The sequence below is a fragment of the Triplophysa rosa genome, linkage group LG1, assembly GCF_024868665.1.
Source record: "Triplophysa rosa linkage group LG1, Trosa_1v2, whole genome shotgun sequence".
Classification (NCBI taxonomy): Eukaryota; Metazoa; Chordata; class Actinopteri; order Cypriniformes; family Nemacheilidae; genus Triplophysa; species Triplophysa rosa.
This window is the reverse complement of record NC_079890.1, coordinates 5,273,015-5,288,316: the sequence shown is the minus strand read 5'-3', so window position 1 is coordinate 5,288,316 and position 15,302 is coordinate 5,273,015. Positions and strand designations below refer to the sequence as shown.

The window sequence follows — 15,302 nt, the reverse complement described above, 5'->3', positions numbered from 1 at the left end:
AAATGAGGTGATCAGTTTCACAGCATTTTTACACGACGTCCTGCAATGACGGGTGCACATTAATCATTACAATTTCATTTGGCAACAAGAAAGAAGAAAAAGACATCAAAATATAAAAAGAACAACAAAAGAAATACATTTTTCGAGAGCACTCACCCACCACAACCACTCTCTTGACTGGCGCGAATATTAATGACTAAACCGGAAAGAGTTTCCAACATGCCGCCAGCCAATGAACAGAGAGTTCAGGTCTATTATACTTAAAGGGCCATATGTATATAATAACCAAAAGCAAGTGAAAGCACCTTTTTTAACCTGTTACACTCCCCCCTACTGAATTCCACTTGCTTCCACACAAAACAAGAATGCCAAAATGAACACAAGAATATCACTGACCACACATAACATCAGGTACATAAACCAACAACCATATACAGTAATAAAAAATAGAAGAGAAAAAGAATGTATAAAGTGTTCAAAACTTCATGAAATTGTCAGTTGAATTCAGTGCAGACACTATTCCCAGAGGAATTAAAGTGAAAAGAGGGTGGCCAACCCCCTAGGCACTCATAGACAAACATGCCCATTACATGTTAGCTAAACGATGACATTTCATACATTTGGACACAAAATCTCCAAAAAAAACCTTAATTCCGATCTCGAGTTAATACAGTACATTACACTTCCTTAAAACTTTCAAAACCCAACAATGGAAATATTACAGTAACATACTCATCAACTAATAAAGCGAAGTATGTCATAAAAGAATACAGAAAAATGAGTTACCATGTAACACTCAAGCAGTATATTCATGTTTACCCCAGAACTTTTGCTGGTTCATTATCTCAATAAACTTCGTAACTGGTTTGAACAGCCTACCAGCTTTGGATCTTATACGACTTCGTGAACTTTCAGCAGGAAAGTTGCGAACACTAATATTAGACACTGAATTGACTTTAGCAATGTGACCACAATTAGGCATGGCAGCACTCAAGGTACCAGGTGCAGATATCTCAATTTGCTCTGCAGCCAATTCAGGTACACTCATGTCCATATCCTCAACATCATCTTGACCCTCAGGTCCCAGCTAGGTTGTTTCAGAGCTGTTAATCACATCATGCTCCAATTCATTAGACTGAGCCATATCCACAGCCTGTATGGACTCAAGAACGTCTGTAGCTTCTCCCACATCATCTGTGTCTGCGTCATTCATGCCATTAGAAGGCAGCTGTGACACCCACTCTCGTGTCCTGTAATTAGAAGCATCCTCAGACACCCCAGCAATCACAGAATTAACACTCTCTGAGTCACTCAGGTGATTTTTGGTTGTATCACCTTCCAAGTCATCATCAGGAAGTGGAAGAAAGTTGACTGGCATTATAAGGTTACGATGTACAGTCCTCACAACACCAGTACGACTGTGCTGAATTCTGTAGGTATGACTGTCTTTGTTAAGTCCAACAACAGTGTACGTCGTATCCTCCCAACGGTCAGCAAGCTTTCGTTTCTCGCGTGCTCCCTTGTTGGCAAGCAAAACTCGATCACCAACATCAATTGGTCCACCCCTGACCTTCCTGTTGTACAAGTCAGCATGTCTCTTCAGCTGTTTCAAGGAAGATACCTGTGCAACGCGCATTGCCTCCTTTATATCTCTCCGAAGAGCTTGGACATAGCTGTCATAGTTCACAACATCCGGATTGTCCAGAACAGTTTCAAATACCAGGTCCACAGGCAGCCGCGGAATCCTCCCAAACATCAACAGGAAAGGAGCATATCCTGTGGTCTCATGGATGGTGCAATTATAAGCAAAAGTTAGAGATTTGAGTACTTGGGGCCACTTGTGCTTGGCCTTTGCTGGCAGCGCACGTATCATATTTCCCAGAGTCCTGTTCATCCTCTCACATGCTCCATTTCCCATCGGATGATAGGGAGTTGTTCTTGATTTTTGAACTCCAGCGACATTTAACAGTTCAGCAATCAGGGCACTTTCGAAGTTAGCTCCTCTATCAGAGTGAATTCGGCCTGGAAAGCCATAAACACAGAAGTAGTTATGCCACAATTGATGCGCCACAGCTTTGGCAGACTGATTCGGACACAAGAATGCATTGGCCATCTTGGTAAAGTGGTCAGTCACAACAAGTACATCCAGAGATCGGTTGGCAGAGTCCTCTGCCGACCAAAAGTCTATGCAGACGAGTTCAAGGGGCTCCGTCGTAATGATGTTCTCTAACGGCGCACGACCCTCTGGTTCTGGTGTCTTGCTGATCACACAACGACGACAGCACCTCACATACTCCCTCACATCCTTCTCCAGGCCATGCCAAAAGAACCTTTGCCGGGCAAGATACAGAGTCCGCTGCTGACCTTGATGTCCTGCTTGGTCATGAACACCTTTCAACACCATGACTTTCACTGCATCAGGCACGACATACAGGTAGGTCTTCTTTTTGGTGACACTATCCTTTGAAACCTTGTACAACACGCCATCCTTCATTAGCAGCTTTCCCCAATGTTTTATAAGTTTCAAGACAGCTGCTGGTTCATTCATTCGTTCCCTCCTGTTAGGTCTCCGTCCTCTCTCGACAAAGCAAATCACTCTGCTCAAAACACTGTTTTCCTGTTGCCTATTCATGAGATAGTCGTGGGACATCACATCAACGTCAGGTGATTCAGATGGCATTATTGCTTGTGGAAGGTGAGGCAGCAACAAGCTATGTGACCTGATGTTTGAATCGGTATGCCTACATGAGTGCAGAACAGCTTCTACTTCCTGCACTGACAACGTACCAGGTAAGGAAGCTTTAGCCGTATGACAAGCAATGGCCACACCTTCAGCATCAGGAGTACTGTCAAAGGGGTGAGTAGACCAACGAAAGACATCTTGGACATGGTCTGTGCGCACATCAGCAGCTCCTGCCAATAACTCACTGTAAGGAACTCTCGTGAGACGATGGAGTACGCTAGGGTGCACGAAGGGCTCTCGGCTCAGGGCGTCAGCAACTACGTTTTTTGGACCAGGAACATACTTAATGTCAAACTGGTATGGTGCTAATTTAGCAACCCATCTATGTTCGCAAGCATCCAATTTTGCTTTGGACAGAATATATGTTAATGGGTTGTTGTCTGTCCAAACTGTAAATTTCTGACCCCTGAGCCAGTGATGGAATTTGTCGCAGATAGCCCATTTCATAGCGAAAAACTCCAATCGATGTGCAGGGTATCGTGACTGGGCATAGGTAAGTGACTTGCTTGCGAAAGCAACAGGCCTAGCTGTTGTTCCACCAGCAGGAAGCTGGGACAAAACTGCTCCGAGTCCGTTACTTGAAGCATCAACTGAAAGCAGGAAAGACTCATCAAAATTTGGATGGGCCAACAAGACTTGGTCAAGCAAAGCCTGCTTCAACTTGTGAAATGCTTGACTACATTCCTCAGACCAGTCTGCGGCGGACAACTCTCTCGGACACATTCGGCGCTTCCACTTTCCACGAGGTGCTTTTCTTCCAGAAGTAAGATTGAACAATGGTTTGGCAATTGACGAACAGTCTTCAATAAACTGCTGATAAAAAACTACCATACCGAGAAAAGATCTTATTTTATGCTGACTGGGGACATTGGTACCCTCAACCATTAGGTCATCCTCTGTGACAGAAGTAATGGTTTTGACTTTTTCTGGATCGGTAGCAATACCGTCCGCACTGATAATGTGGCCCAAAAATTTTACAGAACTCCGCAAGAGATGACACTTCTTTGGAGCAAGCTTGAGATTATAAGTCTTCAAACGCTTAAACACCATTTCCAGGCGCTCCAATGCAAGCTCTTCGGTGGGTGCAAACACCAGGACGTCATCCAGGTAACATAATAGGCTGACAAAATTCTGGTCCCCAAATATCGTCAACATCATCCGCATGAAAGTGGCCGGACTGTTACACAGGCCCTGCAGTAAACGATTATATTCATATAATCCAAAAGGTGATGTAAATGCTGTGTATTTCCGGTCATCTTCATGAACTTCCACATTATAGTAGCCAGATGTGAGGTCCATGGTAGAAAAATAGGCATTTCCCCCCAACGCAGCAAGGGCGTCTGCTTGATGGGGAAGTGGATGCGCATCCTTGATTGTGCGAGCATTTATCCAACGGAAGTCTGTACATATTCTCAAGTCTCCTGACTTCTTCCAGACTAGGACAAGAGGTGATGCAAACTCGCTACTAGATTTTCGTATGATTTCAAGTTCTTCCATCTCGTCCAAAGCTTGACGAAGCCTTTCATACTGATTTGGAGCAAGACGTCGATACGGCAACCGAAAGGGCTTGTCGTCACTCAGGCGAATGCGATGAACAAAACCAGCAGCCTTTCCACAGTCCAACTTGTGTCTGGAAAAGATAGAAAGGTACTGAGAGATGAGTTGAAAAAGTTTTGCTTTGCAGTCCGCGGACACATTGCAAGACTCCACATCCAGGTCAGCCAAGCCCAAGTCACGTAAGACTGTCGAGCCATCAGCAACACATGAGTCGTTTGATTCAGGCTTGGTTGGTAAGATTAGAGCATCTGCTACACTCATCACATCCTGTCTGTCAGTTAATACATCAGCAGTTCTCTGAACTTTTTGTTCAAGGTCAAGTGAGCAATCCTCAGGAAATTCAGAGCAGTCAAAATCCTGCAACGCCATGCAAGGAAAAGCATCTGCAAGTGTAGAATTTCTTTTCAAAGTAATTGCTTTCTCAGAAGGATTTATCACCTTGAGCGGGACCCATCCATCTTTACGTATCAAAGCTACCGTTTTTCCAACCAGCACTGACCTTGGCCTTGATTTTACTCTGCTGGGCTCCAAAATGACAGCACTGCCAGCTGAGATGTCATGAGTACTGTGCAGTCTGCCCCAAACTAAGTTTTCAGTCATAGGTTCGAGTGACACTGCCTTTTTGATCTTTACTGTTCCTACTAAATCAGGGACAGTACCATTTCTCCATATCTCCACATTGGCTAATAGATCAAGCAGCTTGTTTTGTTCAGTGTTATCACACTCACGTTCAGACACACTTATTAGTAACTCTGAAGAACTTCTCAGCTGATGAAGCAAATATTTCAAGAGATTACTGCCAAGAATTAGATCATCACCCTGGCCCTCGACTACCAAAGTCGGAACCGTGACGTGACAGCCGTACACATCCATCTCCAGCTCACTCATTCCTAAGGGTTTTGTTCTGGTGCCTCCACATCCGACCAAAACAACATCTGTTGGGGCAAGTGAAAGGCTTGACAACACACCAATACTCAGCAATTGTGATAAAATCTTGGAGCTCATGGTACAAGCCATCGACCCAGTGTCAAGCATTGCTTTTGCCTCAACCTGTCCACCAATAATCACAGTAGTGTAGAACAGATCATCATAGGGCTCAAGTTTTTGTGTATTTTGCAAGACAACTGTATATCCAGAACTATATTCTTCACATACACTTTTATATACCGATTCCAGATCATAATTCAACAATGATGGGGGACTCTCATTTGGCCTTACACTCATCCCCTCCGTATGCAGGCCTATTCGTTTCCCGTACGTGGAACAGCATCCGTTTCAGGCATCTTACTGACAATGCAAGCTTTAGCTTTAGGACACTCTACACGTGCGTGACCGGCTTTGTAGCAAAGAAAACACAGATGATTTGCTCTGCAGTGAAAATGGGTGGTGTGGCCAACATCTCCACACACTTCACATGGTAGAGTAGGCCTTCCTCTGCTTCTGTATGACTTAGGCAAGTGCCGCTCTGTACCGGCCTGATTTCTTGATTGCCCGTTCTCCAAGACACGTTCCAACATTGCTAAGATCCGTTCCATGGGTTCAATGGGCTCTTTAGATGGAGTATGATATACATCAAATTCTGGATTAACAGTTGTCTTTACCTTTGTTTCAGAAGGCAGAACGGCAACTTCCTGTTTCAAAAGAGTGATTGCTGGAGGCACTCTAGACACAGAGCCACATCGTTTCTCTCTACTATACTCTTCCAAACGTGCGTGAACATCAGCTGCTGTCCATTGCTCCACAGGTCTGCACTTGAATATAAGGGAAAGCTCAGGGTCTGGACAATGTCTGATAAACATTACGGTGAGCTCACGGGACAGATCATCAGTCTTCTTATTCTGTCTCTTTAAACAGTCCTCAGCCATGTCCATGGCTCTATTTAGCCTCAGCCAGTAATCAAAGCAGTCCTCACTAGCATGTGGGAGTGTGCCATAAAAGTCTGCTAATGGCATGTTAGAATAAGCTGTGTCACTGAAATGCTGTTTCAGCAAGTCAAAAATAGGTCTCGGGCCCTTGCACAAATCAATAGAGGGGTTACTGCGCAAACCCACCCTCACAACTTCTCGTGCCCGCCCCATAAGTCTACTCATGACTTCATCAGCTTGTTCTTCAATTGGCGTCCCAATTTTGCGCAAATATGACAGCACTATGGCTTCCCACTCATGTATTGTGTATGGCTCAGCTCGGTCACCCCTAAAACAAACCGGTTCTTTAATTTCAGATTTCAGAACTCTGTTTAAGACAGATGAGTCTGTGCTATTAGACACGCACATTTTTGACTCTAAACAGGAAGCGATGCTCTCCCCAATAGAGCGACCCATACGCTCTACCATTTCCACTATTAATTCCATTGACTCATTGGTTTCCTTCAAACTTGGTTGTTTCAATTCACTTTCACTTAACTGAGGTGGAGGAGGACTTAAATGACAGTCTACATCCTGTACAGTCTCTAAATCAACCATTGGAGTAGATGTGACAGGAGTATAATCTAATCTACCTCTCCCCACTGAAGGCATAGGTGAAAACATGAAAAGCCCTCTACCTCTTCCAAAACTGTTCTCTGACTCCATGACCAACACTAACAATAGCAATGTTGAATACCAAAAAAAAATATGTAAATGTAAACTTCAGACTAACACTTTCAAAGAGCTAGAGAAGAAGAGAAAAAAAAATTGTGCAAAAATATCCTTGTTTCAAAGTTCAATCAAAATGTATTTGTGCAAAGTGTCAGTCTTCACAATAAAACCCTGCAGTAATCCTTAGTCATCAAAAATGTCTCTTTGTTTTTCAAGGTTTTTCAAATCTTCAAAAAAAAAAAAAAAAAAAAGTGTACTTCAAAGTTAAATCTTCAGCTGCTACTGTTGTCAATATCATGTTCAAATTGATGTCACAATACCAGAACTTTGCTTTCGTCAGCAGTGAAACACGGTCCTTTTCTCCTCCTTGTGGTAGCAAGCGGTACTGCCTAAAACAGCTCTTCACGCGAAAAGCTCTCGTCACCCGGTACGAACACCTCCGGAAACCTCCGATCAGTCGTTCCAGCACACTGCTTCCAGAGTCACGGTCACGGCACCATTGTAACGGCTCGTATCTGCGTTGTGTGAAATACTTGCGACAACCAACACCATTTCGCGTCTTGGGGGAATCGTTTAATTCTGTTAACACATTCAAATGAGGTGATCAGTTTCACAGCATTTTTACACGACGTCCCACTACAACCACTCTCTTGACTGGCGCGAATATTAATGACTAAACTTTTTCAAGAGTGAGTATATAACACAGTTTGTAAAATGTAGTAAACAAAATAGTAGAACATGTACCTGTTAACACATTCAAATGAGGTGATCAGTTTCACAGCATTTTTACACGACGTCCTGCAATGACGGGTGCACATTAACCATTACAATTTCATTTGGCAACAAGAAAGAAGAAAAAGACATCAAAATATAAAAAGAGCAACAAAAGAAATACATTTTTCGAGAGCACTCACCCACTACAACCACTCTCTTGACTGGCGCGAATATTAATGACTAAACCGGAAAGAGTTTCCAACATGCCGCCAGCCAATGAACAGAGAGTGCAGGTCTATTATACTTAAAGGGCCATATGTATATAATAACCAAAAGCAAGTGAAAGCACCTTTTTTAACCTGTTACACTAGCAGTGAGGTTGTGAATTGCAACCAACGGCTCACTCCATCGCTAACTACCTTTCGAAGCACTACGGTGACTCTTCATGTTTTAGCTTCTTTGCCTATGGAGATAACATACGCAAATATTGGGCTCGTTTAGGGCTACTGTAGAAACAACATGGTGAATTCCATGTAAAGTGTATGTACTGTAGATAGAAATAGCTCATTCTAAGGTAATAAAAACATGACTCTTTATTATGTATGGTCTTTAAACACCCCAGAAGACATAGATATGTAAATTACATTGCAGTTTTGTAAATACGTAGATCCTCCAAAAAATTACATATTTGACCTTTAACTGTGACTGCAAAATTGACAGCAAAGTGAATAGTAACATTCTCTGCAGCGTAATGACTTTATAAAGTCTGCTGCACTCTTTTATTGTCTCTCACTGTTCTCTGTTTCTGTGTCTTTTGTTCTAAGGTGGAGGGTGGACGGACCCAGAGCTGGCTGACTTTGAGCTGCTAGTAATTATGAGTGCTACAGTGGAGCCCACCTCGGCCACCTGCCAGGTTCGCACCTCCTACCTGCCCGACGAGATCCTGTGGGGCTATGAGTTTCCGCCTGTCGTCTCCCTCTCCCCCTCTGGAAAGTATGTAGCTGATTTTGCGTTCTTTGACAAGGTTGCCAAGACCAAGACACCGCCCCTCTTCAAACAATCTCCACCTCATAACACGCAGTCGCCCCCTCACCAAGGCAGTGGAGGTGGAGACCACGGGGCAGATACAGAGAAGATGAGATTGGAGGAGAGTTACCGGGAGGAACGGGGACGGGACAGGGGCCGGGTGCGAGACCAGCTTAGCGTCCGCATTAGTAATGTGTAGAAAGAATAAAACACAGAGATGAGTGAGAGGGACCTGGGTGTGCGTGAGGTGTATGTGTATGTGTGGTGAAGAAAGGGTCTGATGGAGATAAACTGCCTGTGTACTTGTTTGATTCAGCGTTAGCCAACTTTTTTTTTTGATGCCACTGAGTTTACCTGTTTTGCCAGGCAGCGTGCCAGCAGAGTTGGCTAGGGCGAAAGACACTGATATCCAAGAATGATCAAATGTGGGGGCCAGAAAAGAGAAAGAGGCAATGTTCGGTATAGCATATGTCTCTCACTGGGTCTTAAACTGTATCCTGTTTGAAGCACACCGTATAAGTAGAGTTAAGCGCTGCTTTACGCAGACAACACAGGCAAAAGTAAAATTTTAGCATACAATGGATAACACGGAGAGATGCTCAATCATCTTTAACTGTTCAAGCCTTTATTTTTTTACATTTGAGATGCTTTCAAAAATAGGCTACAGAATTTTCCTCTTGACGCCGTGGTCATGTGAGAACATTGTAGTAAACTACTGCTTGAAACATCATGCAAACTGTTTGACATACTACATTGAAAATAGTAGGCAGAACACGAAATCTAATGCACAGAATTGGGTAAATTGGTGAGTATTTCATTTTGAACATAGCCAGAGGGAGCTGTATTACTGTAAACTACTAAACTATTAGACCATGTGGAATCAAATGATGATTCGTTATATTTTCGCTGCTTTACACATGACATTACTCATTTTACACACATAAAACAAACAACCGCTCATGAGACTGTCTATTGGAAATGATTGTTTCACCACCTTGTGGCCAAGAAAAGCAGTGCCACAGACACCAGAGAAGAACATAACATTCTAGTGGAAGGGAGCTGACTTTTAAACACATGGACGATCATGTATTTATACAGGGGTCACCCAGGGGTCACATAAATGACTGAAAATCATAATGTTTAAACCACTGTACTGCAGTTAACAATAGAGCAGAAGTACAACAACTTAAGCCCATTGCACATTGAGTCCGAAATTTGTGTCCGAAATTTCCGCACGTTAAAAAATAAATACGACCTCACGTTGTGTCAATCACATTTACACACTGCCTCCGATATTTTCGTGCGTCATAAAAAATTCGGACCGGGTTCGATTTTCTGCGTTTTCGCATCCGTAGCAAGCATTTTGAGAAGCGTTTTATAACAATTCAGAGACACACTACAAACGAGAGGCAAATACGAAAAAACGCATACGAAATTTTCGGACTGTGTGTGCAAAGCCCTTTATGAAGGGACTCCATTGAAATCCACCTTCGTGGTTTTTATCTACAGTACAGTATATTCTAACAGTGCCAGTATAGAACTATTTTGGGTGAAAGTCTAGTTTTTCCCATAGTTTATCTTTTGTCACTGGAATAAACATAGATGTTTGTTAACAATACTAAAAGCACTTTACAAACAACGAGGGTTTATTTTTATATTTGGTTTGGGTCAAGATTAACTGTATATCCTCTTTTTTTTATAAAGACATTTCAAATGAAGAGTTAAAGAATGTATTTTGAATTATTGTAATTAATATATTTGATGTGCCTGCCATGTCACTTACAATAATAATAATAATCATAATAATAATGATTATGTATTACTGTTGTTCGAATTGTACACTGGATTTTTAAACAAAAAAATTCTGGTTGTGTCACATTATTTGTGGTATGAACAGAAATGACACCTCAAATTGCTTAACTTGTTGAGCAGAAGTATACTGTTACTTTTTATAGGATCAAATGTATAATATTTGCCTCATGTATGATTAAAGTGATTTTTGAAAAAATCCTATAGACATCAGACGAAGGGAGGAAATGGCATAGCAATGTCCTGACAACAACCTACAGCATCCTAACTATTATTATTATTATTATTATTACAGAGGAGCCACATGATTTTCACATGTGCAATGACACATGAAGCATGTGGTTCTGGAACATTTTCACATGAATCCCATGTGAAAAATATTACAATTCATGTGGTTTTTCTTTAAGGGAAAATCTGATGGTAATTCTTCAAAATCTTTCCTGCTCTGAATGTGTCACATGGTAATAAAGAGCTCCTTCTTTATAACTGATTTCTAAAATGAATTTATAATAATCTGATTATGCATTATTCAGTGGTGTTCATTTAGTTGATGAATAATTTGTCGTAGTTTTTGTACAGAAAAGCCACACGATTTTCACATGTGCAAAAACAGCGATCGCATGTGTAACGCGGTGATATTTACATAGTGATGTGTTCTCCACATGAGAAAAAGGTGAAATTGTGTTTTTTTATGTACAGGTACAGGCTGCTTTTGTCTGTTTTTAAAAAATTGACGGAAACTGTGGCTGTAAGGAAACATCTGTGTTTAGTCAGGGTTCACTTTCGACAACTGGACTTTTGTCACTTTAACTGCTAATTATCTACAATGACTGTTTTTAATAAATTCGTTTTGAAGAAGTTACATGATTACTTTATCAGTGTGTTTAATAATGAGTTAAATTAAAGAAATTATAATAGCCGGTGTGATTGTGAGGCGAGTCTACAAACCATCATGAAAGTAAAAGCACTTAATGCAAATTTGTGTCTCCAGTGAATTCATGGTTCTTCTGAAGTCACATGATTTATGTACGGTAAAACACACAGCAAAGTCCCTGGTGTAAAAATGTACACTCTGGTGTATATATGAGTCCGTACCTACGGGTGTACAAATTTACACTGAAACAGAGTCTTTCTGGTGTGAAATGTTAATTTATTCATGCAGTTTTAATCAATTGAGTTCACTTTACAAGTGACACTGGCAAATCAGTTCTTGTATGTTCAGTTTCCATGTAACATAACGTTGCTAAAGTGGCATAGAAACTAAACGGAAACTTCATTTCATTCTCTTCACTTAAGCCTTACATCATGCATGTGTACAGGAAGCCTAACATGCATATGAAGAGTTCAGATCTCAGTCTGTGAACGGAAACAGCTACCTCTCATACTGTGAAAAACAATTATTACAGGACATCTTACAGGTAACAATTTTAGCATTTATATGTTTTATAGACATGTGAGTGTATGGATAACTTTAATCATTGGAATGATACGAGTGTGGTTCGCGGTCAGTGGTCAAGAGGCCTATAAGGGGTGAGCTTCCTGTACAAAAACGTAACTCACATCTCAATCACAAGTGTTTGGGTGTAGCTAACTACAAGTAGAAACTAACTGGCAGCTAGCACTGTAAAACATTGCTGTAGTTTTTGCAGCAGGTTTGCCAGTAACTTACTGTAGATTTAATTACTACTTAATATACTTTCCAATTAGTACTGTTTTCAATTACTTTAATCAAAATTAAAACACTTTGACTTTTGAGATTTAAAATGAGCAAGAAGAGACTGGTATTAGCACAGCAACATTAGCAAAAAATGATATTCTTCCTTAGCATTTTTGTCTTGTTTTCTGTAAAAATATTTAAAACGTCTTAAATTATGATACATTTACATAACAAGAAAAGTGACCCAAGATATAAAGTCTTGTTTTATGAAAGAAAAATATATAAACTAGGTAAGTTTATGCTTAAAACAAAATTGTACATTAAATCTACAGTAAATTACTGGCAAACCTGCTGCGAAATTACAGCAAAGTTTTACAGTGTACTTTTAAAACAGTGCAGTGCAGTATAGTACAGTATAAACACTATTTATTTGGCTCACTTGTATGGATTCTGCACCAGTTAATTTTCAGGAATTTTGTTCTTGCAGTGAATTGTGAAATTTAGTACTGTGTGTATATTTGGAGTTTACAAAATAAAACAAATCAATTTATTCTACTGCATTAGATAGTTTTGTTTACTTTAAAAAATCAAAATTATTAAAACATTTCTTTTTAAACTTTAATCTAAATTGTTAAAGATGTGTAGCTTGACTGTAGATCAACCCATAAGAAAAATTACAGATGATATCTTTTAAACCTAAATTAGCAGAGTCCCATATATTTTTCATGAGAAAAAGACCTGCTTTTCAAACGACTTTGTTTTCCCAACATTTTTCTCACCACACGGTGCATCACTGGGGAACTAATAATTCACTGATAATACACTGATTCACAGGATATGAACCATGTTGGTTTAACAATACTAAACTGTTCATACTGCATTTTAGATTGCCTAGTTTTTTTTCAACAGAATTATCCATATACATCCACTAATATTACTTACATGAAATTATGCTTTTAAGGCTATAGGTGGGTTATAATCATATTTCACACTGCAAATACATATCTTGGTTATGCGGTAACCCTTGATATTCATATTCACTGTACACTAGTAAACCCTGTGTTAACATTGTTTTTTTGCATATTTGTGGGTGTCAACAGTTATGGTTGAATAACTAGAGCTCACAGACACTTTAAAAAACTACTTGTTCTTGACTTTCACATTGACGAGAAAAATGTTGCCAGGTACATCCTCCTTAGCAGTTTTAGAGCTTCTGAGATGTCTTTTCTCCTTTTATGTTTTTACTCCTTTTAAATTTTTACATAGTTTGCCTTTTTTTGTTCAAATACTGAAAAAACGCTTTACACAATGTGCAGGGTTTCTGTACAAAGCTTGTTATCTAACATGGTGTTCAGTTTGTTATAGTACTTGTCTGTTGCTAAACATAAAATCTTAACACGCTGCACACGTTTGGTACCACAATGCAGGGTTAAAGTGATGCTTCTACACTCATAAAAATAAAGGTGCTTAAAAGGTTCTTCACTATGGGATAAATTTCCAGCCAAAAGTATTGTGGGCATATTTAAAAATATAATGAGCATAAATAAAAAAATAAAAACCGCGAACCAGAACTTTAAACACATTTAAAATTATATTGCACAAAATTAACACATAAAGACAAAGTTGTCCAAATCGCACACAAAATAAGGTTTTCCTTGGTTGTTTTACTAATTTTTTTGTGTTCTCTGATATTTTCTGCTTGTATTTTCTTCTTTTTCTACGAATAAGTATTTTTTTTCCCTCCCTTGTTTTTCCAAGTTGTGAGCTTGCTTTTTCAAATGCTGCAGTTCGAGTTTCACGGTAATTAGGGCGGGCTTTAGCGTCACCACTGGTCCACTAGTTTTACATTGACAGCTCCTCCTCTAGTCAATCAGTCGAAGAGGGTGTTGAAGTCACTCCAAAGGCGACTAGCGGTATACACTTGAAGATGAATAACCATCTGCAGCAAATCCCAAACAATCACAGGTAATTTAACATAATTATATCGTTATTGAGTGTCAGATGCAATTCTTATATCTGTTATGAGTATTCTCTGCCAGGTCTATTAAGTAATTTGTTGTCTTATTCAACCATATAGTCCGTTAAGTTAACATATGTGTTAGCTGGGTTTAGACAGGGGTGCTACAGTTAACAGTTACTCTATTAAGTTATTTAAGATTATTTGCTGTGTATTTAGAAAAAAGACTCATGAGAATGATTATGCCATGTGTAACGGAGGCCAGCTAGTGAAGAGCTGTGCAGTGTGTAAACCTCACTCCCCGACCAATAGAGACGCTCTAGCGACAGACGCTTGAGACTGCGGTCTTTAGCCTCCTCGTTAGAGCACCCATCTCCCATCCGGACCATCGCCGGTTCGAGGCCCGTGCAGAGCGGTGCGAGTTTGACCGGTTACACATGCGTATCTTAAAGTAAATAAAAATTCAGGCATCATTTACTCATCTTCGAGTTGTTCCAAATCTGTATACATTTCTTTGTTCTGATGAACACAGAGAAAGATATTCAGAAGAATGCTTATAACGAAACAGTTATTGGACCCCATTGACTACCATAGTAGGATAAATTACTTTATATATTTTTTGTTTTGTTGAACACAAAAAGATATTTTGAAGAATGCTGGTCTTTCAAGATGGTACCTGTGTATTTGGCATGCCGTCTGCTGCTCTCGTGTTTGCTTGTCTGGTTGTCTGCTCTGTCTCTAAACTGCTGCACGCTTTTAATCTACGACCGTCAAGCACTCTTGGATATCTGCAACTCTGTTGTGGACACGTTCACAAACTTTTGCACTTCGGATGTGGACTGCTCCTTTTGACAATACGAATGAGTCGTTCCGAATGGTTATCCCGGATTGTTTCCGCCGGTGGCCCCTCAACATCCCGCGGAGAAAACGAAGGAGGAAATGAGGCAACCGCGGAGGATACATCGTGAAGCTGAAAGCTCATCTGCGGGCTGGCGTTCTCTTGGATCCTTCCCATGAATTTTTTTACGGCGGCTCTGCTACTTTGCGCCCGCTGGACTTGATCTACCGGTGGCTTCGTCCTGTCCTCCCCCTGCACACAAGTCCAGTTTCTCGTGCCGGGCTCCACCGAATCGGCCTCGGCTCTCGAAGATGGGGAGTAACTCACAGAAATCTGCGCTCACTGAAAAGACTGATCGGCAATATTGCCACTAATTACGATCGCTTTTTATTGGTGGGCGATTTTAATATCCATGTCTGCTGTCC

At 40.6% G+C, this 15,302-nt stretch overlaps 3 protein-coding genes across 5 annotated transcripts in view; 2 read left to right on the top strand and 1 right to left on the bottom strand.

The window, feature by feature from the left end:
* Positions 1 to 11,387, top strand: part of kcnj10a (potassium inwardly rectifying channel subfamily J member 10a) — a 34,626-nt gene extending 23,239 nt beyond the window's left edge. For both annotated transcript variants that reach the window (XM_057343283.1, XM_057343292.1), the window contains one exon: positions 8,415 to 11,387. In XM_057343283.1, coding sequence (XP_057199266.1) covers positions 8,415 to 8,815 — 401 coding nt within the window. In that variant the 3' untranslated portion in view covers positions 8,816 to 11,387. The remainder of the gene's footprint in view (positions 1 to 8,414) is intronic.
* Positions 4,425 to 7,995, bottom strand: LOC130559933 (uncharacterized). The gene is made up of 2 exons (XM_057343315.1): positions 7,791 to 7,995; positions 4,425 to 7,674 (listed from the first exon to the last, which is right to left on the bottom strand). The coding sequence occupies exon 2, from the start codon at positions 6,868 to 6,870 to the stop codon at positions 5,542 to 5,544; it is 1,329 nt and encodes a 442-aa protein (XP_057199298.1). The 5' UTR covers positions 6,871 to 7,674; positions 7,791 to 7,995; the 3' UTR covers positions 4,425 to 5,541.
* Positions 11,388 to 11,622: 235 nt separating the features above from the next.
* The window catches only part of si:ch1073-220m6.1 (SLAM family member 7), a 37,222-nt gene continuing 33,542 nt past the window's right edge, over positions 11,623 to 15,302 (top strand). The window contains exon 1 of one of the 2 annotated variants that reach the window (XM_057343437.1): positions 11,623 to 11,843. The gene's annotated coding sequence lies outside the window, so the exon portion shown is untranslated. The remainder of the gene's footprint in view (positions 11,844 to 15,302) is intronic. The other variant, XM_057343445.1, reaches the window with a different exon arrangement.